The 24,909-nt window shown below is 40.1% G+C and overlaps 1 protein-coding gene across 1 annotated transcript in view; it reads right to left on the minus strand.

The window, feature by feature from the left end:
* CPED1 (cadherin like and PC-esterase domain containing 1) overlaps positions 1-24,909 on the minus strand; it is a 211,846-nt gene that overhangs the window by 29,765 nt on the left and 157,172 nt on the right. The window contains exons 16-17 of the mRNA XM_041002454.1: positions 7,352-7,469; positions 70-206 (exon numbers count right to left, since the gene is read on the minus strand). Of these exons, the coding sequence (XP_040858388.1) occupies positions 70-206; positions 7,352-7,469 (255 nt within the window). The remainder of the gene's footprint in view (positions 1-69; positions 207-7,351; positions 7,470-24,909) is intronic.

Here is a 24,909-nt window from a genome sequence, read left to right on the forward strand (position 1 = left end):
AACTGTATGGTACTGAGTGCTGCAGGTGATACCAGTGAAAAGCTTCCCCTGGCTGCATCCAGAACCCACCTTCCTTCCTCGGAGGCACTGCTGCAGCTGGGACTTCAGGAGGATACCATGTCGGCAGTTGTGGGGCTGCCAAGTGATTTCTCTCCAATCACAGGTCCTGTTGTCAGAACAACTAAGGCACGGCACAATCCACTGGCCTGGAATAGATGGCAAAACTTCCTTGATTCAGTTTCCATTGATGAAATTTACAGTTTGCTACTTGAGAATGCAGCCTGTGGCACACCATTACAGACACAGTAAAAGGACCACTCCTACCATAAAAATTCAGTGGGGCCATAGACACACTGCCCTTTGCCATCCACACAGAATAGCAAAAGATAGCAATGTTCTGAAATAGCACAGTTCATACAGAAATCGAGTCTTAGCTCTGCTCCAAGAAATTAATATACTAATAAAAAAATTTTAAGTGATTAGGGTGGTATTGAAATGCTGGCAACCTGTGTGTGCACCCATTTGCATATCAGATGCGATACTTCCAGTCCAGCTGCCTGACAATGCACCTGGAAACGTTGTGGAAAATGGCCCCTGTACTCATGTAGGATATCTGAATGAAGTTCCAGGCTCCTGGCTTTGGACTGGCCCAGCCTTGGACACTGCAACCATTTTGGGAGTAAGCCTCTGTTTCTCCTTGTAAATAAATAACATTTTTTTAAAAGCCCTAAATGACCACATACTACTCATTCAGTTTCCAAGTAGTGAGTGCCACAGGCACTTCAATAAGACCAAGGGAGATCGGGAACTCTCCCAACCCCAATTGGCAGCTTGCCTCATCTGTTCATCAGCCTAACATTTGCTTAGGTTACCAAGCCAGTAATAGATGCAGTATATTCTCTGTTTTCTTCTTACAATATAAGAGGAGTATTTAAATATTTTGATCATGCATTACTTTCAAGGTTAATTATTGCTGATTGATGGCTTTTTGGGTCTGAATCTTCACATACTCCTGTTTGTGGCCTCAATTTAATCACTGATTAAATGAGGTATATGTCTTTGTAGGACTGGTGTGAGGCTACAATGGGATAATGCATCTAAAGAACCTAGCACAATTGCAATACCATATTTACCTTTGGTTACCAGGAGAGATCAGACACAAAGTTAATCACAAGCTTTTGTAGATGATTATAAGTGAACAGTCTCTATGCATTTACCATTTTCCCCTTGAAATCATAAAATAACATGTGTCTGAAGCACTTCTGCTTTTAGTAAGAGTAACAGCATCAATTATTTACTGGGAAAATAAGTAATTTTATTCTTCTTCTCTGTTCGCCTTTTCAGAAACGGAGAATGAACACAGCACATTATGTAAACATACATGCAGAATGTATTTCTTTCTTCGATGACACAGTGCTATGTCTGTCAGTTCTCTTCTCTTCCCTGAAGGTCTTACATCACTGATGTGATACGTATATAGTTGGTTGGTGGGATACAAACTTTAGTGGGAAGAAATTCCACTATCAGCTGTCAGTTTTACATACATTACCACAGGCAGGTAAGAATTGTGTATGTGTTTCTGTGGAAACAATTAGAAACAATGAAATAGGAAAGAGTATACGGCTCATGGATCTTGCTCATTGACCACAGAAAGAAAAGGCATGGATATATTAAAAATCAGATGGGATAAAAAAGAAATACAAGGAAAAAGAGAGGAGGGAAGTGTACATGCCAGAGAAGGGAAGGATAGTAGCAGAAGAAGTGACTGCAGGGATGCGCTGTCAACTGGAGCAGACACACGGAATAATTGAACACTGGTAAGAGTGCTTTTGTTCCTCTTAAAATGTTTTATCTTTGCTTTGCTTTTGAAATGTAATACTTCCAGGAAACTGTCAGTCCATGTCTACTCACTACTTCGCACAGTCTCAGGAGTGATGCGTGATGCTCCTTTCCTCCTGCTACATGCTCACGCTGGAGGATTTCCATCAAATACTTACACATCTGCCCTCTTGAGCTGTCAGGTGCTGTCGACATTCAAAGATCTTATTCCTGTTAAAGATAGCTAACACTTTCACAGCGTCTTTCAGATTCAGTCTCAGTTCCTTAAATCTGCTAACATCCCCGTTGTCACCTCACGTAAAACTGTTAACATCTCTGTTATCATCTCCTTAATATTAAGTAACTTGTCCGTGACCCTCTGGCTAGGGGATGGTAGAGCCAGAGGCTGAGTTAAACAGTCTGCTTTAGGGTCCACACTCCTATCATATGAATCTTCACAGATCTATAATCCAGTTAGAGGATACACTCTGTTCATATAAAGCAACAGCATAATGATGGGTCATTTATAATTGAATCAAACTAGATCTATGTTAGTGAAACCCTGGGCTTTGGAGAGGGGCCTACCTGTGTCCTGCCTCTAATTAGCCCTGTAGACCTCGTATTAGAGTCACCTAGGAAGCCCTTTTAAAGTCCCCATATCTAATTTGCACCACAGATGTATTTCATCAAAATCTCCAGGTGTAGGGCTCAGGCAGCCACAGTGCTTAATCCTTCACAGGTGATTCCAATATGCATCTAAGGCTGCAATCTACTGTTTAAATTGAACAAATTACTTAAATCTTTTCATGATTAAATCTCCTTCTCCGTAAGGAAAATATTGTAGCACCTGCCATGATGCCTGACACTTTGCATTAATGAATGTAGTTTATTTCCCCAGTAGTCAGAGTAGTCAGAAATTTAAAAAAAAAAAAACTGTCTCTAGGGATGTCAGAGTTTTCTGGAAGGTTCCATGATGTCCATAAAATGAGAATAGGTATTTCATAAATAGGTAAGCTCTGGAGACTTGGAAAGCTTGGTACTTTCAGGACAGTAAAGATGCTGGTCCTTGGAGGAAAGGCTGAGAACTGACTGACATCCAAGTAGCCTGCCTCTATAGAAGAAAAAGAAAAGTCTAGGGGCTGAGACTGCCACCACCCCTCAAAAACATACAAAGAACATCGTAGAAGACGTGCTGGTTTCTGAATGGCCAATGGAGAGGCTGATCAGAAGTGCCCATGTTTCCCTCATTTAGAGTATGGCTTGCTCTAAAATCACATATCCTCCTCAGTATCCACAGTTCTAAGTCAACAGTTGATTTCCATCACATCTTTGATGACTTCCAATATTTGATGTAGACATCAACTAAACTTGACTCTTTGCGGATGAAGAATCTCTCAAGAAAATCTCCGAGAAAAGGCTGACTCTTTGCTTGGAGACACTGATATCAGCGAGTGTATAGGAACACCAGGAAGGAGTTAGACGCGGGCTTGGAGTGGTCACTTCTCTTGCTTTGCAGATAAGGGCAACTGAGGCCTGAAAAGTTCAGTGGCAGACATGGGGTCCTGATAAAGGTAGAAATGAGGTCCCAGAGCCTCCAGTTTGCTGATCCATTATGTCAGCTGAAAATGAAATATGATCCTTCAGCTTCTTTGGTAGAGCTTAAAGGAGCATCTATAAGCTGACTGCCATATCTTCGCCTTTTTAAAAATTGAATGTATTCAATATAGCTTGTGCATTGACAGACTACATGAAAACTAAAACTGTTCATTTGCTTACTAAGTGGAGTGACGGATTTGGAGGCCTGCGTGTGTTTCTGTGCAGTTTTATGGAACAATCCTTTGAAGAACAAAGACTGCTGAGGAGCTATTGTTAGAGGTATCCCACCCCCAGCTCAAGCACTCTCTACCCTCTAAGCAGGCTAGCAGCTAATTGGGCATAAACTGAGGGCTTTTTCTGACACCTGCTGCAGAAGATAAAAAAATAAGTTGTCAGCTGTTAGCACAAAGATCCAAACAGGGGTAGCATTGATTGTGGCCTAGCATCCCACGTGTCTCTGAAAGCCTGGTCCCAGTGACTCCTACTCCTACACCTGCGTGAACTCACGCTTCTTTGATATCAGCTAATGACCTTCATTTATTGCCCACTAGTAATACTACTTGAAATAGGCATCAGATAACATCTCTAAAACTAGGATTCTTGACATTTTAAGTGATGTTACCTCTTAACTAAAATTGTCACAAAAAAGGCATAGATCACATGCTACATATTTGCTATATTTAAACATTGTATCAAACCTGAAATCAAGTATCCTGTAAGCTTTAGGGGATAACAGAAGACTGCACCTTTCTTGTGGGTTAACTTGGTTTATAATTACAACTGTATATTAATGGAAGATAGATTTCAGCTATATAAGTAAATCATTAGAGAATATAATGGCAAAACAATGTTTAATACTATGATTTAGCATTGAACGGAATTTCTTTTAAAAAGATTATTTTCTTGTGAAAGGTAGATTTGCAGAGAGAAGCATAGATATGGAGTGAGATCTTCCACAATTCTGGGTCACTCCCCAGATGGCTGCAATGGCCAGAGCTGATCCAGAGCCAGGAGCCAGGAGCTTCTTCCGAGTCTTCCACATGGGTGCAGGAACCCAAGGACTTGAGGCATTCTATGTTGCCTTCCCAGGCCATAAGCAGGGAGCTGGATGGGATGTGGAACAGCTAGGACACAAGCTGGTGCCCATATAGTGTGCTGGCACCGCAGGTGGAGAATTAGCCCAATACACTACCTCACTGACTCCATTTGGAATTTAAAACCATGTAAATATGTGTCCTAATCCATGGCTCTATGTTGCAAAATAAATGATTTTATTGAAGAAGAAATATGCATTTTTAATATTATTCATATCAGAGTTTGAAATGTCATTTCCTTATTCAAAAGAAAACATGATGGAATCTTATATTTACATGTCATAAAGTGTAAGCTGAGCTATTTTCCTTAAAAGTAACTCTTATTCTGTGATAACCATATGTTTGTTCTTTGTTTAAATTAAAAACATTAGGATTTCTTTTTTAAGCAACAAATCAAATCTTTAATTTGCCTTCTTATAGTTAAATTATTCTCTATAGATAAAGAATTAAAACACAACTAGAGTCATTTTGAAAATTATGTTAGCTGATATTGTTGAAAAGCACATTCTGATACCATTATATTAGCAAGATGAAAAAAAAGTAGATCCGCGTTATGAATTGTAATGTGCTATGGAAATTAAACTTGGGAGTTGATCTGTGTTTGACCACACAAGCTAATCTCAAACTCTCGAATAAAGTTCCTCCCAAGGTTGTCACCATGACGATTTCTCCTTTCAACAGGAAGGTGCCTTGCTACTCAGAAAGGAAATTATTTCTGGCAGCAAACAATATATTCTTGCAAAGTGCTGTCCTCGCCTCTCTCATTAGCATTGAGTCTTTGGGCCAGTAGGATCTCTCAATGGCAACAGCTGGTCCTGAGCACTGTTTTGGCTGCTCGCAGGCTTCTGAGGGAGGACAATTTCATTCTTGGTTTTAGTTCAGCAACTATTTTTTACTCATGTGTTAGACGTTGGAAAGGGAAGTGAGTTTCAGTTGTGATAAACACGGAATTGAGGGAAGTTATCAGTAAAAATGCACTGCTTATCCTCCTGGACATATTACCACACACACAGCAACACTGCAGATACTTCTCTGTGTATTGTACTCATCAGGAGACTAGATAAAAATAAATGGCCATAGATGTTCATCTGTGCTGAATTCACTCCTGGAAAGTGCCCTGTGCTACTCCTCCCCGTTTCCGTTGCTCACAATTCCACCTGTGAAACCCCTGGCCATGGAGAAAGGAATGTAAGCAGTTACACACACTGTGTTGACGGCTCTCGTAGGAGATGAGCCCAGGGTGCTCCCAGAACATGGTAAAGCTCAAGAGGCAAGTTGGTGGAAGAGAAAGGCTTCCTGGAGCGGAAGGCACAGTGTCAGCTGAGTTCAGGTGGAGACAGGAAGAGGGTCAAAGGTGTCGGGAACAGCAAAACACTGGAGTTCTGATCAGCCCCCATCAGTAAGCCAAAGGCACATGGGACTTCTAGGAGGAGGCCAGCTGATGCAGGCTTTGGAGCATCAGCCTCTAGATTTAGGACTTGCTTTGGGGGACTCCTCCACATTGGCCTAGTGCCCCAAGTACCAAAAAGCTTTCCTGTTCCATTGAAGCCTCACAGGCAAGGCTCTGGCATACAGACATTTTCAAAACAGTTGGATAAAATAATCACAAATTTCATACATGGAATTATGTGCCACTTGTTAAGGGATTCCAGTAATGTAGCCTGAACTTTGGGTTGAAGAACTTCTGATTGATGCAGTGGGAGCAATAGGATCAAGCTGTTTCACAAGTCTCATAAATTGTCATCTGATTTAAAAAATAATAAATGTAACTGGACATGAAGGTGTCTCCTCTGTAGGGAAGAGGAGTGTGTGCATGTGTCTGTAACAGAGGATCACCAATTACACCAGCTGACACCATTACGGTATCTGTCCCCCGTGTACAGACTGCAATTTATTATCTGGACCATATGCTCAAGCACAGAGATGTGTCCGTGTTTGTTAACTGTGCATGCAAAATTGCAATTTGTCCTGCCCATTTGGGAAACTCATTTCCCATTCAAGCTGGGGTGTGAAGTTCATGGCAAGGGTAGAAAAGCTCCTGAGTGTTTTCTCAAGCTTTTGAGATGAAGGGAGGTCTGGGGTCAGCAGGGACAGAACTCAACCAGGAAGCTTCATGCTCCCTGCCCCCACTGGTCCCTCTGGAGGCATGTTCAGCCCCTGTTTTGGTTTGACTCTATTATCTCCACTGAAACAAGACTGTGGGTAAAACAAAGCAGCAAAGAATGGCAGGCTTGGCACCAGTGTTTTTGTTTCAGGTCTGCTCAGGTTTCATAAGGATTCAGCACTGTAATTTGAATTTGATGTTACAATTTTTCTGACTCTATTGATGTTCAACCTGTGGAGGCTATCCGTGATCACTCTGCTTCGCTGACTTGCAATTCATTGGTAGACAGATATCTATTTTCAACCTGGAGGTGGAGACTTTGGTATCAAGAGGATTGATGTAATGTGATCAAGTCACTCTGTTCATTGTCCTTATGGTAAGTAACTCATAATATATTTAATCACTTAAAAACGTGTAGCAAAAGCTGTAGCAGAGGAGCGCAGAGTGCTGTGAGAGGTAGGGAAGGTGGCTGGTGGCTCAAGGACTCTATCAGGCACATGTGCCTTTTGAGCTGCGATTTGTAAATCAATATGGGTCCATCAGACAAAAGGGAAAAGGAAGATTTTGACTCGTCAAATTATTTCAAAAGTCAAAACCAGACATAGACGCTAATTTTATGTTGATGTTTATATTAATGAAAAGAATGTCACTCTCCTTTTACATAAGGGCATGAGCACGTTTGAGTATTTACACATATGAAATAATTCTTTGGAGAGATGATATCAAATGTGATACTCACCTTTTGTGTCCCCAGATGGACAACTCTTTAGTTCAGGCTGTGAAATGGCTTCAATGTAGTCAGAAGAAATGGGCTGTAACCCACAGGTTTCCTCTGGATGAATCAGCAAACCACAATCCTGAAATAAAATGATAGGAATTAGTCATTGAAGTAATTAACTTCACCCATAGTCCAAATGTGAAAAGCAAGATGGTTTGTACCAGATAATCTTTATGAATAATGGAGAGCAACATCTGGCTATTGAAAACAAGTGCCAGTGGACCTAAGGGGAGACATAAACTCCAATAATAATGGAGGACTTCAACACCCTACTTTTATCAATGGACAGAAGAACTAGACAGAAAAGCAACAAAGAAACAACAGAGCTAATCTGCACTAAGAACAAACAGACCTAAAGGATACCTACAAAGCACTTCATCCTTCAGTTGCAGAATACATATTCTTTTCATTCATGCATAGAATTTGTATGCTAGGCCGTAGAGCAAATCTCAGCACATTCAGAAACATTTAAACTATGCTTTATACCTTTTCTGATGAGAATGGAATGAAGCTGGAAATAAACAACTTAAGGAACTCTAGGTAGTATGCAAACATATGCAGACTGAACAACATACTACACTACTGAATGAAAAATGGGTTATAGAAGAACTCAAACAGGAAATTAAAAATTGCTGGAAATGAATGAAGATTACAGCACAATGTATGAAAGCTTCTGGCATACATCAAAGGCAGTGCTGAAGGAAGTTCATAGCAATTAGTGCTGTAAAAAATCAGAAGAGCATCACATAAATGCTCTACCAATGGATCTCAACAACTGGAAAAGCAGCAGTGAATCAAAATCAAAGTTAGTGTGAAGAAACATAAATGAAATTAGAGAGGAAATAAATAAACTTGATCACGCCCCTCCCCTAAAATCCCTGACACAAAATAATAGTGAATTGATGAGCTGGATTTTTTTTTTTTTTTTTTTTTGGCAAACGACATTGATATACCATTAGCCCAAATAACCGTTAAACAAAAAAGAGAGAAGTCTCAGATAGATAAAATCAGACATGAAAAAGGAGATAGAACGGACACCACAAATATATTAAGAATCACCAGAAATTACTTCAAACAGCTGTGCTGCAACAAACAGAAAAATACAAAAGAAATAGATAGATGTTGGGACACATATAAGGTACCAAAACTGAGTCATGATGACATATAGAAAACCTAAATATACCAATAATTAAGGTAGGGACTGAGTCAGTAATAAAGATACCTCCTTCCCCCAAAATATAAAGCCCAGGAATAGATCTCTACACTGCCGAATTCAAATATGTGTTTATATGTACACATACAGAGCTTTAAATTATTTATTGAGAGGTACAGAGCTTGCTTCCACAGGCCAATTCATTCTCTCTTTTTTTAAAGGTTTTTATTTATTTATATTGGAAAGGCAGAGTTACAGAAAGATCTTCTATATGCTGGTTCACTCCCTAAATGGCTGTGACAACTAGAACTGATCCAATCCAAATGCAGGCTCCAAGAGCTTCTTCTGGGTCTCTCATGTGGATGCAGGGTCCCAAGGCTTTGGGCCATGCTCCACTGCTTTTTCAAGCCATAAGCAGTGATTTGGATGGAAATTGGAGCAGCTGGGACATAAACTGGCACTTGCAGGTGAAGGATTAGCCAACCGAGCCATCACACCAGCCCCTACACTACTAAATGCTATCAAACTTTTAAAGACCAAGTTATAACTTTTCTCAAACTCTTTTGAAAACAATTAAAATGAAGGAACTCCTCGCAAACTCTTTCTATGAGGTCAGCCTAACCTTAAACAATACAACACAGAGAAATATAGATCAATATGTCTGGTGCAAAAATCCTCAACAAAATACTAGCTAACTGAATTCAAATACACACCAGAAAGCTCATATACCCAAGCCAAGTGGAATTTGTCCCACAAAATTGGCAATTGGCCTAATCTATGTATTAGCATAACATTGTATGGATGGGTGCTCAAAGAAACAACATTCATGTACGTTTCCTGCTCTCCAGAGCTCTAAGCCATAGGAGAAGCATTTCAGTATTTTGGTTATGTATTACCTTCAAGGCTAGGTAATATTCCTTAATTTGATTGATGAACCTCTCAATGTGATTTTTTTAAAGATTTATTTATTTTTATTGCAAAGTCAGATGTACAGAGAGGAGGAGAGACAGAGAGGAAGATTTTCTGTCCAATGATTCACTCCCCAAGTGACCACAATGACTGGTGCTGCACTGATCTGAAGCCAGAAGCCAGGAGTCTCCTCCAGGTCTCCCATGCAGGTGGAATTTGCATCCTGTGTTCGTTGGGGCTTTTTGTTGTTATTGCCATTTTTGCTGCTATTATTCAAGTCTTTAAATATGGAAGGTACCATTTCAATACCGCCTGAGAATCCCTTGGCAAGAATTTTGGGCCAATTGCCTAACTTGTTGCTAGAAGTCCATAGCCAAGAAATTTGGTAATACTGCATGGCTTCTATGTGCATTGCAGTCTAAAACATGAGAAGTCCCAGGGGTTTTCTCCATCTCTTGAAGCCAACTGTGATTCCCCACGGGAGCTCCTGGCACGACTGAGGAAAGAGAACAGGAGTCACAAGAACAATACAGCAAGCTGTAAGAAACCTCTTCATTTTCCTGTCTCATGGCACGTGTTCTAAATGTCTCATTTGTGTGTACATGTTGAGCGTTGCATGTACTTGGTAAAACAAATCCCTGAAAAACTCTGTTTTAATTAAGTTACAGATAAGTGAGCACTCACATAAAGTTTATTAAATTATCATTAATACCTTTTAGTTTACATAGCTTACATAAACTATCATAAACAAGCTGCTCTTCATTTGTTGATAACATAAAAATATCTTTAAATCTGTGAATGTGTTTGTGCCTGGGTGTCCTAGACAAGGTAGCTTTACATATGTGTACATTAGATGCTTAAGATTATAAATTTAAGAACAAATAAATGGATTCCATGTGTACAGTATAAGAATTCAGCTATTCAATGATGACTATGCTTGTCTGATATCGTAGATTTTACAAGTAATCTATGTAAATTGGATACATTTAAATGACACAAATGTTTTTAGAGCTTTTGATATCTTTGACAAGCCTTCTTAGAACAAGTTTAATTAATCTTTTGACCCTGAGATTTCCATGGCCCCAGGAAGGCCTCAAAGGATATATCTCTCCTCTTGAAGAGATAATAGCCAATTAGGACCACTTGGCTTGAGGTTATTTTTATATTGAAAATGTTATTTATATAAGGTCTAAAGGCTATAGAACATTAACAGCCTGATGTCCCTGATTTAATGACATCAGTCATGATTTATTTTGAAAATAAAAAGAACCGGGGGGCCTATGTAACATACCCTCCCATCACAAGCTCAGAGGCCTGAAAGGGTTAAAATAGTCTGTAATATTTTGCTGTGCTTAATGAAAATGACTAAATCTTCTTTTTAATTGCTGAATTGTCAGCCAAATTTTAAATGTGATGATTTAAGTCTTTAGTCATCCAAACGTCTGTTTCTCTTCTAGAAAAGCAATCCAAGAATGTTCTACATACATGTTTCTGACAAAAGATCAATGGACTAACTAAGATATTTGAGAACTCAAAAATTAATGTTCAGGAAGCTGTTAATATAGACCAAATAAGACAAAATTTAATTTCATGAGTTCCAATGGTTTAACTAATCAAGTATGTTGTGCTCTATTAACTTTCACTTTGTCATCTACATGCTCCTGAGATTTCTAGGGTTTGCAGTACTTGTAGAAATGTTTTGTAAGGAGTGATAAAAACATCTATCTGTTCGCTACATTGTTCCAAAATTAAACAACCAGTTATGAGTAATTTTGGTATTGATGCCACTGTGGTTATTTATAGAAATTCATTCAGGATCTGTTCTCCTCATAATAGGCATATGATTGAAAACATTGGCATGTCGAAAAACATACAGCAAATATCTGATGTCAAGGATTCCCAGCTTCTCAGGGAGTAAATAAGATTATTACTTATACAAAACAAAGCCCGTGCCTGTCATTTATGCTGATGATGCAGTTTGTCACGCTTCGTTTTGAACCTTTGATGGGGAGAATCGTTAGAAGGCACCTACTGCTCCAATTGTCATGATCTGTGATTGTCCTCCCATCTCATGTAAACTGCTCATGTTGACGTCTTTTCATTTAGTTGCTACTATGGCCATTGCGTATGCTCCTTCTTAGCTACATCGGTTGTTGCTTTTTAAAAAATTTGTTCATTTCTGCTGTTGTTGGAAACTTTATTTAATGGAGCGGCAAGCCTTTGACCATAATGTAACATAAAAATGTTATCTCAAAAATTTAAAATGATTGGAAACTATAGCAAAAAAAAAAAACCCAAAAAACAAAAAACAAAAAACAAAAAAAACACCTCTAATTCTGACTCTATTTGGCTTACTAACTTTGAGTCTTCCAAATTTGAGATTGTGATATGGTAAATATATTTTTGATGTACTTATGTGATCATCCAACTATCATATGTCTTCTATTAGATTGTAACTCTGTTCATTATTTTTAAGCTAAAATTTGATTTGTTGATCCTATTGGCTAAAGTCCTCGCCTTGCATGAGCTGCGATCTCATGTGAGTGCCAGTTTATGTCCCAAATGATCCACTTCCTGTCCAGCTCCCTGCTTGTGGCCTGGGAAAGCAGCTGAGGATGGCCCAAAGCCTTGGTACCTGGTACCTGTGTGGATGACCTGGAAGAGGCTGCTGGCTCCTGATCAGGTCAGCCACTTGGGGAGTGAACCAGTAGATGAAGGATCCTTCTCTCTGTCTTTTTCTCTGCAATGACTTTCCAATAAAAAAGAAATAAATCTTAAAAAAAAAAACCACCTTGATTTGTTGTACTCTTGTTGGTTTTAAGTTTTATGGTTTTGCTTGTCAGAATTCTGCAGAAGAACAATGACCAACATGACAATTCTGGACTGGCATTTTGAAATGATGGCTCTCACCTGCATAACAGATCAGGTCAATTTAAACATTAGATTTCAGATAAAGTTTGTCTAAAGACTCTGTCTTCTTAAACTGTTTTTGTTGCTTAAATATGTGCCTAAACGAAGTTTTTACTCAGACTCTTTGCTCTCTGTCATCTCCTCCAAACCCACTGTGAAAGAAAAGGAGACCAAGAATCAGTACAATATTGTCCTGGCAATGAGGAATGGAACCTAGCCAGCTACGTGACTGGTCAGCAATGATTTAGAAAAAGGCGAAGACAAGGGTGAGATATAAAAGGTAAAATGGAACCATTCGTTTCAACCCTAAACTAAAATACATAAAGCTGAGAGGTTATATATTTTTTAAAAAGGGTTCTGATACAAGATTGTCAGGCAGTAATAATCCCAAAACTTTGTCAAGGCTACAACATCACCACTGTGGAAAAAAATAGAATAGAGAAGATATTTTGCAAAAAAAAAAAATATATATATATATAACATCAACAATGAGGTGCTGACAAAGCCCTGCGCCCTCTTTACAGACTAGGTAAGAATTAAAATCAGATTTGTTACCTCAGAAGTTGGAACCTGAATGAATACACTCCTATCTCACTTATGACAGTCCCTGTTCTCCAGCCAAGGTGGTTTTAGATTGTAGGGTCTTCACGTGCTGTGCCAGCAGCACACGACCACGTCTGAATGGTAACCTTCTCTTTCTACTGTGCCTTTTCAGCATTTCATCCCAGATAAAAACAAGTATTGGTAAAATCAGGAGACCGACAACTGGGTTCCAATGGACTCTGAATCATCAAAACTACCTCTTACCAGGAGTTTCAGATTTTGTTTTTAGTTTATTCTCCAAGATACAACATAGAATCAGGTCAGAAATTTGAATTTATGATTAATCAGGACTGTATTTAGTACCCTCATCCATAAATCATTGCATGTAACTATAACACCAAACCCTAGCAGCATAGTACTATTAAAACTGTGTTCCTCCTCAGCATAGTAAAAAAAAATTGATACAAATTATAAATAACTGAATTAACTCTCCTTGATAAAATTTATTAACATATCAGTCTTACAATATCTCCTTTAAATCGCTGAGCTAGCATGATTCTGTCTCCTTTTTAATCCGGATAGTGTTCAAATTAGCCAGATCAGACTTTCTGAAGTTCATTCTCAGTTAGAAATACAGAAGAAACTTGGACTGGAACATGCAGGGAAATGAGGCAGTGAAATGACTAATGCTTTTTCACTTCCAGCAAGTTAGACACCCCTCCGTCTGCCCTCGGGGAAGGCAGCCTTTTTTGTGGTCTCTCAGCACTTTTGGTCTGGGTTCCAGATGGAATCCAGAAGGATAGACGTGAATGTGAATGAAAAGAAAGGATGCATTTACATGTTTAGCTATCTGAAAACGTTTCATTCTTTTTTGATTTGTGAATAAAGCTGTGTAGAGCTGGAACTCAATGTGCTGCTTTGGAGAATCTGGGTACCTCTGGGCAATGGCAAAAAATAACCTATCACAAGAAAAGGGAACAAGGCCATTATCTGTAGAAGCAGAATGAGTGGAAACAAGCAGTGGGCTACAGGGCTCCATCAAGAGATGACTTGTAAAAGACAGGTATTTACATACAATGATGACAAGAAACAAGCAGTAAATCTTGGCCACATATTAAGCAGAAGATAGGTTTTCCCTCTCTTCCACTGTGTTGCAATATGTACACCTTGAAAAATAAAAACCATTGATTTGTTCATGTATTTGACTGCCAGAATGACAAAGGCAGACAGACACACACACACACATACACACACACACAAAACATTCACCCACTGGTTCACTCCTCAAATGGCTGCGACATCCAGGGCTAGGCCAGGTCAGAGCAAGGGGGAAGGAATTTCATCCAGGTCACGCACCTGTGCTATCTGCTGTCAAAGCTGCAGCTTTCCACAAGGTGGAACAGTGCTGACCTCGGAAAAGCCTGATTTTTTTTTTTTCACTTTGACAGACAGAAAGGCAGAGAGAGAGAGAAAGAGAAAGAGAAAGAGAAAGAGAGAGGATGCACCCTCCTTTTTTTTTTTTTAATTTTTTTTAGTTCACTTCCCAAAATGCCCAACTGGTTGGGACTGAGTCTGGGCACATTAGGAGCCAGTCCCTCAATTGTGGCCTCCCATGTTGGGGCTGGAATCCGTGGATCCAACTCCCCAAGCCGACACTGCCGTCCTCTCTGTCCACGCCAGCAAGAAGCCGGAATCAGGACACAGAGCCAGGCTTGAAGCCAACTGCTAAGTCGGACGTGGAATACACGGCTCTCCTGCTAGGCCACACGCTGCTTTAGAGGTGAACATAAGGCTAGATTAATTTTGGACACAATGTTAACCTTTCTTATCTATATTCATCTTAGAAACTATTATAGGAATACAACTATACTCACACCCCAACACATACATACATACATATGTAAACACACATACATAACGATTCTTATAGTTGTGGAAATTTAAACTGGAAGAGAATTCTATATTTACGAACAAATTTTACTTTGCCTTCAGTCACACTAAGGCTTTTGTGTCTTCAAAAGATGCTTTCCAGCTCTAGGACCTACTGGGACATCCAGAGCAAAATGAGGGCAGCACACTCAGAACATTTGGGGATCATCAAGTTCATTGCCAAAACCACCAGCCATCAGTTGTAACCTGCTGATCTGTCACAGTGACTTCCAAAATCTTTTAGGAATATCTTAAAAACACCAAACCTCAAAACAGTCTAACTGAAGTATATGCCAGTATCAAAGCCAGCATCAAGTAATCCTTTCACATGTATAAAAGGCCATTAGACACCTTTAGGAAACATTAACCAAAAATATTGTAAACATTTTAAGAGATAATACCTTCCATTGGCATATCTTGGCTTAGGCAAAGGTATAGCTAATTAACAAAACTGGCATATTTACAGGAGTTTGACCAGAAGCAGGAAGAACAGGAGCCCCCTCACAATTTTAAGGAATTCTATTTCCACTGAATCTGGAAGCTTGGCTTGCAAAAGGCTTTGACGTTTTATTCTGAAGCAACACCTGGATTTGATAACTTTGCCCAGGTAGGGACTAGGATGTGACCTGGATGTAAAATCCAACCAGGACATATTCTAAACAAGAAAGAACCCTCAACATCAGGCCGAGCCACGAAAACAAAGCTGGGATGTCAGTCTGATTTGCAATTTGCTCTTTCTAGTTGGACTCACCTGTCATTATCATAAATTCATCTCTTAGTAAAACATTTTTCTCAAAAAATATTTATTTATTTATTGACAAGGGATGATGAGAGAGGAGAGGAGAGGAGAGGAGAGGAGAGGAGAGGAGAGGAGAGGAGAGGAGAGGAGAGGAGAGGAGAGGAGAGGAGAGGTCTTTCAGAAAGAAAAATCTTCCATCTTCTAGTTTACTTCCAAAATGGCCACAACAGCCAGATATGGGGAAGGGTAAGAAAAATCCAGGAGCCAGAAGGTCCCAGGACTTGGTCTGTATTCTGCTTTGTTCCAAAGCACATTAGTCAGGAGTTGTATCAAGAACAGCCGTGACTCTGGCACTCCGATGCGCAATGCTGCTGTCACAGAGGTGGTTTAAGCCATCCCCCAAGCTGCTCCATAACACCAGGCCCATTCTTTAAGCTTTTATAGCAGTTCTTTACCATGAAATAACTATTTAAAAATGACTCACTGGTCAGCATGCTGCATGCACGTTTACAGACAAGCTCAAACCATGAGAGTTACCACATTCTGTCCAGAAGGAAATTCTGATGCTTTCAAATGGGAACATCCAAACTGCCGTGACAGTATGAGGTCCAAAGTTCATGTTCACCTTTGATTTAAATATATTCTAGCATTTGTGTCTATGGGGGACAGTCTGTGTTATGTATAGATTTAATATTCTTACACACATTAATCAGACTTATAAAAGTACTCTAAGAAAAGTCCAAAGAAAATACCCAAAGTTATTTGCTAATAAACTTAACCATAAAGAAAGTCAGCAGACACTACAGTCGTAAGTACAGGAGAGAAACACAGGATTATTTGTGCAACAACTTCCCCACAAGTGCGTAATTTCATTTAATCAGCAGAAAACACCATACAATTGCAAACTGGGAGAGTGGCTACAAAATAGGAAATGTGGCAGAACAGTCATAGTTCAAAGACTAAGAGACAAGATAACCAAACACAATGGATTTTTAAAAAAAGCATTATTCTATGAATTTGCAAAACCCAAATAAGGTGTTTGATTAGGAAAAAACATACATTAATTTCCTAACATTGATGGAAGTACCACGTATAAACATCAGTAGTGAGGTGAAGAGTATTTGAGAACTTTCTCTGACTCTCAAATTAAGTTTAAGAGTCATATGTTTGGCAGTTTGGGAGTCATATTTTAGAGAATTCTTGGAGATAAAAAAATGCATTAACAATAAAAAAGTTCCCATGTTCAAATTCTTTTAAAGACAGTGTAGCTGATGTTTCCTACAGCAGAGTAATGATGCCGCGTAGTCAAATCATACTGACTTTCACAGATATCCCACGGCCTAAATTGTAAGTTGCAAGCACCTGTTCTTCAACGTGAGGGTGCTGGTGGGAGGATGGCCACCAGACCAGAGAAGAGCTAAGGTTAAAGGTTACCATCTTATGGGCTGGCTATTTGGAGGAGACCCATATCCTGGTGGGTGGACAAGGACAAAGGGACTGCATCTGGGTTATGCCACACACCAGGGGAGGCACCTGACATACACCACGAACTGAAGCCTGGTAAGTGATCTCAGCAGATATTGTTCTCATCCTTCTACAGAGAGGAGTTGTTGGCGCAAGCATTCCTGAAGCCACACAGCTTCAGAAGTAGAACAATCTGAGTCTGAACCTTGAGTTTATGTGACTTCAAACCCAGGCTTCACAGATGAAAAACAAAACAAAACACGCTGTACCAAGGAATAAAGGTTGTATTTGAAAAACATTTATAGATCCATTAACGCTTCATCAGGAAGACCCTTCTTCCATGGCTACAGATGGCATCCCTAAACACAAGCAGCTGCACTACAAAACGCTTACAGTTGGTGAAAAGTGAGCCTTGGCAAGAATATGAATAATTCAGGCCAAAAGCATCCGCTGAGTGGGGCAGAGAGAAGCCCTCACGCACCTTTCCAGCTCATGCTGGGCCACTCACAGTTTCTACTTTTGAGTGAGAGCAGATTAGGAAACTACTTATTAACTCAAGACCAGAAATGAATTCACGTGGTAGACAATGAACAAATATTTACACTTTATTGCCTATCATCAAGGTAAATATTTGTTTTAATGTGATTTTCAACATCATCAGTACTCATTTGTCATATGTTTTCAGTTCTCCAAAGAAGTTTACAGTTTATGAAATCCATTCATTTTGTTTTTCAGTCGACTCCTTGAACAGACATGTGCTTAGCAGCCATGTGGGACAGCATAAATCTTACCGTCATGGAGTTACAGCCTAGAAAACAGATATGTAAACACACAGCTGCAGCAGAAAGTGTTTAGTGCATAACAAAGATTGTTCCAGACACATTTTTGGCACAAAAGAAAACAATCAGCTTGGTTTTGTAGAACTGATTCTGGGGTGGGCATTTGGACCGGTGGTTGAGAAGCTAGTAAGAGTGGCCGTGTGCCACAGCAGAATCACAGCTCTGACTCCGGACACCCACTTGATGCTAAGGCAGATGCTCCCTGGGAGGCAGCAGGTGGTAGGGTAAGTGAGTGGGACTCTGTTATTCATGTTGGGGAGCTAGGCTGAGTCCCTGGCTCCAAGGTTTGGCGTAGGCCTAGCCCTGACCACTGTAGTCATTGTGGAGCAGGGTGTAAACCAAGCAACTAAGATTTCTCTCTCTCATCTTCTTTCTCTCAAATAAATCAATAAATGCATTTTTAAATGGCTTTTTTTTTTTAAGTAGATGTTTCAGTTTGGTTTTGAAGTGCTTTGGTGTTCACCAGCAGGTGGGAACTGCTGAGCTTTCCAAGCAGAGGGAGGGGCAGAGAGGACTCAAAGCAATTCTATGCTGTCTCAGTCTTTGCTGGAAAGAAGTGGGTCTCCTTTAGCTCTGAGACTAGCTTATCAACAATTTATAAATAGCTAATTTTTCTTCCCGATCTGTGACTGTTTGCCTGCGATTAAGCTCTCAGCCATGAAACCCTCAAGGCAGTCTGGAACGGATTGGAAGTGGATGTTGTATCGTTGGGTTTGTGGACTATGTGAAACATTTGATGTCATCTACAAAACCCTGAAGTAGTTTCTTCAAACCCCAAGTCTCTACCATATCGGGTCAGACTTTGATCTTGTCAATTATCATCAAGCATATCCAGTGAGGCACTGGCATTTTCCTGTGGAAAATTTGCCGTCGTCCTTGGCATACAATGCCAAATGAAGGACTGCCTGTTTTAATGGAAGAACTTAAGACTGCATGACCCCAGTTATAAAAGAAGGAGAACTTTCAAGATTGTCGTGTGAGTGTGTCCTGAATTCCCCAGGGGTTTTACATGAGCTCATTATTTCCTGAGCTTAAATACTCTTGCTGTGATTTGATCATTGCTGTTCATCGCTTGTCACAACTGACTGTGTGGGATGAACTGACTCTTTCATTCAAAGCCAAGCCTGGCAAGTGCGTCCTTATAGATCACGTATCTGTAAGTCCCTGCACAGCTTTGGCCCCCCAAGGCAGACAGCGTGAGTCAGCCCCACGTTGCCCCTTGCTGCCCAGCTGCAGTCACTGGGTCTCAGCCCCTCTGCCACATGCTCAACAGACCTTCCTTCCACCACCGCATTGCAATAACCCACAGTCATGTGGCACTTCAAGTCAACCTCCGGAATATGTCGCTCGTCTGAATTAGGCAACAGCTGTTCTGGGATCCTGCTGTCACCCATCAGATATGCTTGCTTGGGCTACAGAACTGAGCTAATACTGCTTTCAAGTCAGAGGCCTGGCTTTGTTCTAGATTTCTGCAGTTGCTACCCTACCCAGACTTAATACTTTGTTGCTCCTCAGTGCCTTATCTTGAAATGGCCAACTGTGTCTTAAGTCTCCACTATATTGGATAGCTTTAATAGGTCAGAATCAAAGTGGACATGCCATTATCAACTACTCATTCCAATGTAGTCTCTCTCTCTTACAGAGAGCATTCCTTTTAATCAGAGCTGTGTTCCTGTCTAAATACTTTGAGAACTAAAGCTGCTAATTAGGGGGAAATCGTATCCAGCAAGCTGAACTCTGCAACAGTGGCCATTTTCAAAATCATTCCCTTTGGCATTTTGTACAGTTATAAAAACCTTACTTTAATTTACTCTAGAAATTTTATTGAAATAAAAGTGACATAATAATTCATAAAGTCCTTGTGTTCTTCAAAGTGCGTTCCAAGAAGCACAAGCCTTCCTTCCTCTGATCGGTGACTCTGAGCTGAGGCACATCATGAAACTATCTTCTCACAAAACAAATTTTTTAAATCTTTCCTAGTTTTGGTGTCAATAACATGATGTTCTACAAGTGATTTTTCATATTTTCACAACGCTGATTCTAAAAACAGTTTAACCCATTGCCTTTGCTTATGTGGAGGCCAATTCAGCTATCTCAGTTTGCATGTATGGATGAGTTAGTAATTTGTCATGAAGTTCCCCCTACTTTTTACTAAAGAATCTATAAGCAGGATAATCTACATAAGTTACCTTTCCTTATGATGAGTTACGTATAAATACTAGCCTAAGAAATCATATGCAATCCTTTCTTCCCACATTCCTCACGGGTTAAAAACCTTCTCTGTGGCAGCCAGGACCAAAGAAAAAGAAATACCACAAAGCTGTATGGAAACAACTGTCTGACGTTTGTTATGTTTTTAAAACGAGAAAAATGAAAGATTTGGTGACGACAGATATCCACATGGCACAACTAAGACAACTTCTGGGGTTGAATTAATTCTTGAATTAGCTTCAACTTTCCCTTTTTCAGTAAGTCACACCTTGCACACCTAGTATAATCATACATTCTTCGATTATGCTCATTTTTTTTCACTGACAGTAATATTTCTCTGTATCAATAACCAAGATTCTAAATTATGCTGCTATAGTTAATTTTCAAAATACAATCTGTTTTCTGAAAAAATCCAAGTGAATTTTCACATGCGATTTTGGATAATATCTATTATTATGCCCCCAAAATAATTCATATATATTTTTAAAGCTTTATCTTATTTTTATTGGAAAGTCGGATATACAGAGAGGAGAAGAGACAGAGAGGAAGATCTTCTGCTGGTTGATTCACTCCTCAAGCAGCCGCAACACCTGGAGCTACACTTATCTGAAGCCAGGAGCCAGGAAGCTCTTCTGGGTTTCCCACACGGGGGACATGGGTATCCTCAACTGCTTTCCCAGGCCACAAGCAAGGAGCCCGATGGATTAGAACCAGCACCTCTATGGGATCCCAGTGTGTGCAAAGCGAGGATTTTAGCTGCTAGGCTACCACGCAGGGCCCGCAATAGTCCATATTTTATGTTACCGTCCTATGGTAGTGACTTGAGTGCAAAGAACCGGCAGACAGTGACTGCGTGGCACAGTGACCTGAGGACAGAGGATGTGGATCTAACCCCGTAGCACAGTGGCTAAGGGAAGGGGCCATTCAGTCAGACTAAGAACTCAAGTTCCAGCGCCTTTCTCAAGCTCTTCTGGAGCCTGTGCTAACTCTCTTGTTGCTTCAGCGCCTCCTTCTGTGATGGTCTGCCTGGTCCCACTGCAGAAAGGATTCACCGAATCAACACATGTGCATGACACATAACAGCCAGGAAGGGATCAACATCTGTCACAGACTAACAGTCACACTGCTTATATTACATGACACATCATGAGCAGAATAAATGACATTTATAGTTTAAGGAATTTACGTGGCACATGACCAGAATTCTAAAATGTGAATCATTGCATCATTTGAGCATGTAAGTAAAAATAAGTTTCATTTAAAATAAAATGTCTCTCCCCTCTGTTTGCTTTCCTATGGATACACGCATGTATTATAAAGTTGGGCAATTAAAATTAAATTTGTAGGGCCCAGTGGCGTGGCCTAGCGGCTAAGGTCCTCGTCTTGAACATGCCGGGATCCCCTATGGATGCCGGTTCTAATCCCGGCAGCTCCACTTCCCATCCAGCTCCCTGCTTGTGGCCTGGGAAAGCAGTCGAGGAGGGCCCAATGCTTTGGGACCCTGAACCTGCGTGGGAGACGTGGAAGAAACTCCTGGTTCCTGGCTTCGGATCGGCATGGCATCGGCCGTTGTGCTCACTTGAGGAGTGAATCATCGGACGGAAGATCTTCCTCTCTGTCTCTCCTCTCTGTATATCTGACTTTGTAATGAAAATTAAATAAATCTTTAAAAAAATTAAATTAAATTAAATTTGTAAAATAAAAAAGAACATCTAAAATCAGGATTTGCCCTTGTGTCGTTTGCACACAGATCCTGTGTGTGAGATGAGCGTGGTACGCATGCTATGGATTGTACATGCTGACATTTTACAAAAGATGAAGTTAAACCGCTTATTCCATTTTACAGCTCCTCAGTCTTTTTACACTGGTAATATTGCACAGATATGATGGTGTTGGGAATGGGGTGGAATTCCTCAATACACTCAGATTTGTATGTTTTAAAATTAAAGAAGCTAGGTTGAAGAGCACTGAGTCTAGAGGCTTTGAGGCAGATTAGAGAGCAATTGTAATGGTTCAGGGCTGAATTAGGTTGTTAGAGAATGTTCCAGAAGATGGAGGCAGCGGAAGAGAAAGTTAAGTGCAATAGAGAAGAGAGGAATTTATAAAACTTTTGGAAATCTTTGGACAACCAGGTGGATACAAAGGAGGGGAAAGTGACTTTTTCATGAACATGAAGGAGAGGTGTTCAGTGGAATTCCTGAGCTTGAAATGCTTGTGGAATATTCAGGCCAACTCTGCAAAGGACAAAGGACAAAATGACGAGGTGTAGAATTCTGCCAACAAGATGATACTTGTTAGCAAAATCGGACTAGTCTTTTCCAACTACTCACTGGGGCTACGAGCAGTCTGGAAGGCCTACCCAAGTGAAGAATTCACACAGTATTTCTGAAACAATGATGCTCTACTGCTGCTGATTCAACCTCGCATTTCCTCCTAACTTAGACAAAACAAAAACAAAAAAATCCACTAGTGGGCATGGACGCGGATCTGACTTCTTTGGCATAATGAACAAAACCTGTGACACCCGGAGCCCAGCTCCTCTCTGGACGCTGCTGTGTTTCTCCTGTGGCTGTCCCGTAAATGCCACACAGACACCCCTGCTCTTCCACAGTGTCTCTACTTGGAGCCCCGACGATTCTGTGGAACCAAACTGGATTCTTTTACCTTCTCAGAAACGTTTATGGTTCCAACAGCAGGCTCCAAGTCACTTCCTTTCTTTTTTTATCAAATGTGTTATGTTTTGTTGTAACTATTCGTGTGATGGTAAGTGTAGCTTCCTCTAGCTCTCTCGAAGCCTGACACGTTTGAAAATTCTTCAAAGAATATCATGGAAAAACTATGCATTGTGTTTTGAAATATTTTTGTACCAAAAGAAATTCGTAATCCCATTTCTATAAATTTTTTGAAGCACCATTATATCTATATATCTATATCTATATGTAGATTTGCATTTTCCCTAAACCTAGGCGATTTAAAGACATGTTAAAGCTTGGAATTCTCATTCTTTTTCATCTATTTTTTTCTACTGCTAGAAATCTTCACTACAGAAAAATAAAGGTAAAGGTATAGAGAGATTTATATATAAAGCAATGATAATTGTAGTAATATTTATGACAGCAATGCTTATAAAAGACTAAATACAGCATATTCACAGAATGAAATATTGTACAACTGTTAAAAATATGGAGAAAAGTTTACATTTCCTGACCTGAAAAGCTGAGTACAGGAAATTGAAGAAAAATGAAATTGCATGATAGAATATTATAGTAATTGTAACCCTTTTTATTTTAATTTACAAATTTTCATATGTATGCAAACACAGACACACACACACATATGTACAGGTGTACATATAAGTATGTCAGTATTAATTTTGATATCAGGAAAGATATACAGTCAATGGTATTTACCTTAGAGTATATTTTGATTAAGTATGGGAAAAGATAGATGCAGAACACATGTTCATCATTTACACCATTATTTAAATGATAATATTATGAAAAATTTTTCCTTTTTTTAGTAATTCTTAGTATTTTTCAACCATTAAAAGTTAATAAAAAGTTAATAAAAATCATAATATGAAACCATACGCTGGTCTAGAAAGACATTTCCAATATTGTTAAGTGAAAAATAATGAAGGTTACAAATAAAAGTATTGCTTGTATTGAACTGTGCCATTTGGGGGGCAAAATAGCAGTCAAAAGGCTGGATGGACAGATGCCAAACCAGGATGTCTGGAGCAAGATCAGGGAGAACCCCATGGTTCAATATTTATGTTATATTATTTGGAATAAAAACAATAAAAAAGCTAAAATAATCATTCATAAAAGATTACTGAGGTAAGTTTATACTGTAGACATGCTCTTTAAAAGTTTATAGATTTCAGTAAGAAAACTTTATCTGTAATTAAATCAGTAGACTTTTCCATTATTCATAATATCCTTCTGTAGAAGGAGATCCACATTCTTGTGATGTTAATTAATTAATATTTACAATGCCTGGCTACCAAATTGGGCCTATTTGGCAGAGGTCAGTGGCTCTTCATCATCTAGCTAGAATGGTCAGAGAGAACTTCTGTTTGGTGGCTGTCTCGGCTCGCCTCTGGGCTCGCCTCCAGGTGTGCCTTCAGCCTCCTGCCACTGTTTGAGCCAGCAAGGCCACCTTTGGGAGCTAACGCCTTCCACTGGTGACCCAGGTGAGATTTCAATACAAGAAGTGAAGGCTACAGTTGCTGTACCTGCACACAGGGAGTGCATTCCAGGACTTCTACCAGTGGAGCAATCCACAGGGCAGAGGTCCACGGGTCAGGTCTCCTCCACAGGGGTGCCTGTCCACGGGCCGGGCCTCCTCCACAGGGCAGAGGTCCACGGGTCGGGCCTCCTCCACAGGGCAGAGGTCCACGGGCCGGGCCTCCTCCACAGGGCAGAGGTCCACGGGTCGGGCCTCCTCCACAGGGGTGCCTGTCCACAGGTTGGGCCTCCTCCACAAGGGCCTGGAGGTCTCTGTGGATTCTGTGCAAAAGTCATTTCGTATTGTCCCCTTGAATTTAAGCAACGGAGTGACGAGGATGTACCCTCAGCATTTTACTTGCTCCCAACTCCTTCTTTACAGCGGCTTTTCATCTCTGTATTTTAAATACATTTGAACTGAACATACATACAGCACCTCATGCCCTCAAGCTATTCAAGGTTGAGTGGAGTGTGAGCATGACCTCAGAAACCCCTACAGCTGAGCGCTTCTGACAGCGCTCCAAGAAACATAAGCAAAACAATTATAGGAGTGTTGCTTCTTTTTATAAAACTGTACATAATTCTATTCTCCA

This window comes from Ochotona curzoniae, unplaced genomic scaffold, assembly GCF_017591425.1.
Source record: "Ochotona curzoniae isolate NIBS_2020 unplaced genomic scaffold, NIBS_Ocur_1.0 scaffold_2476, whole genome shotgun sequence".
Classification (NCBI taxonomy): Eukaryota; Metazoa; Chordata; class Mammalia; order Lagomorpha; family Ochotonidae; genus Ochotona; species Ochotona curzoniae.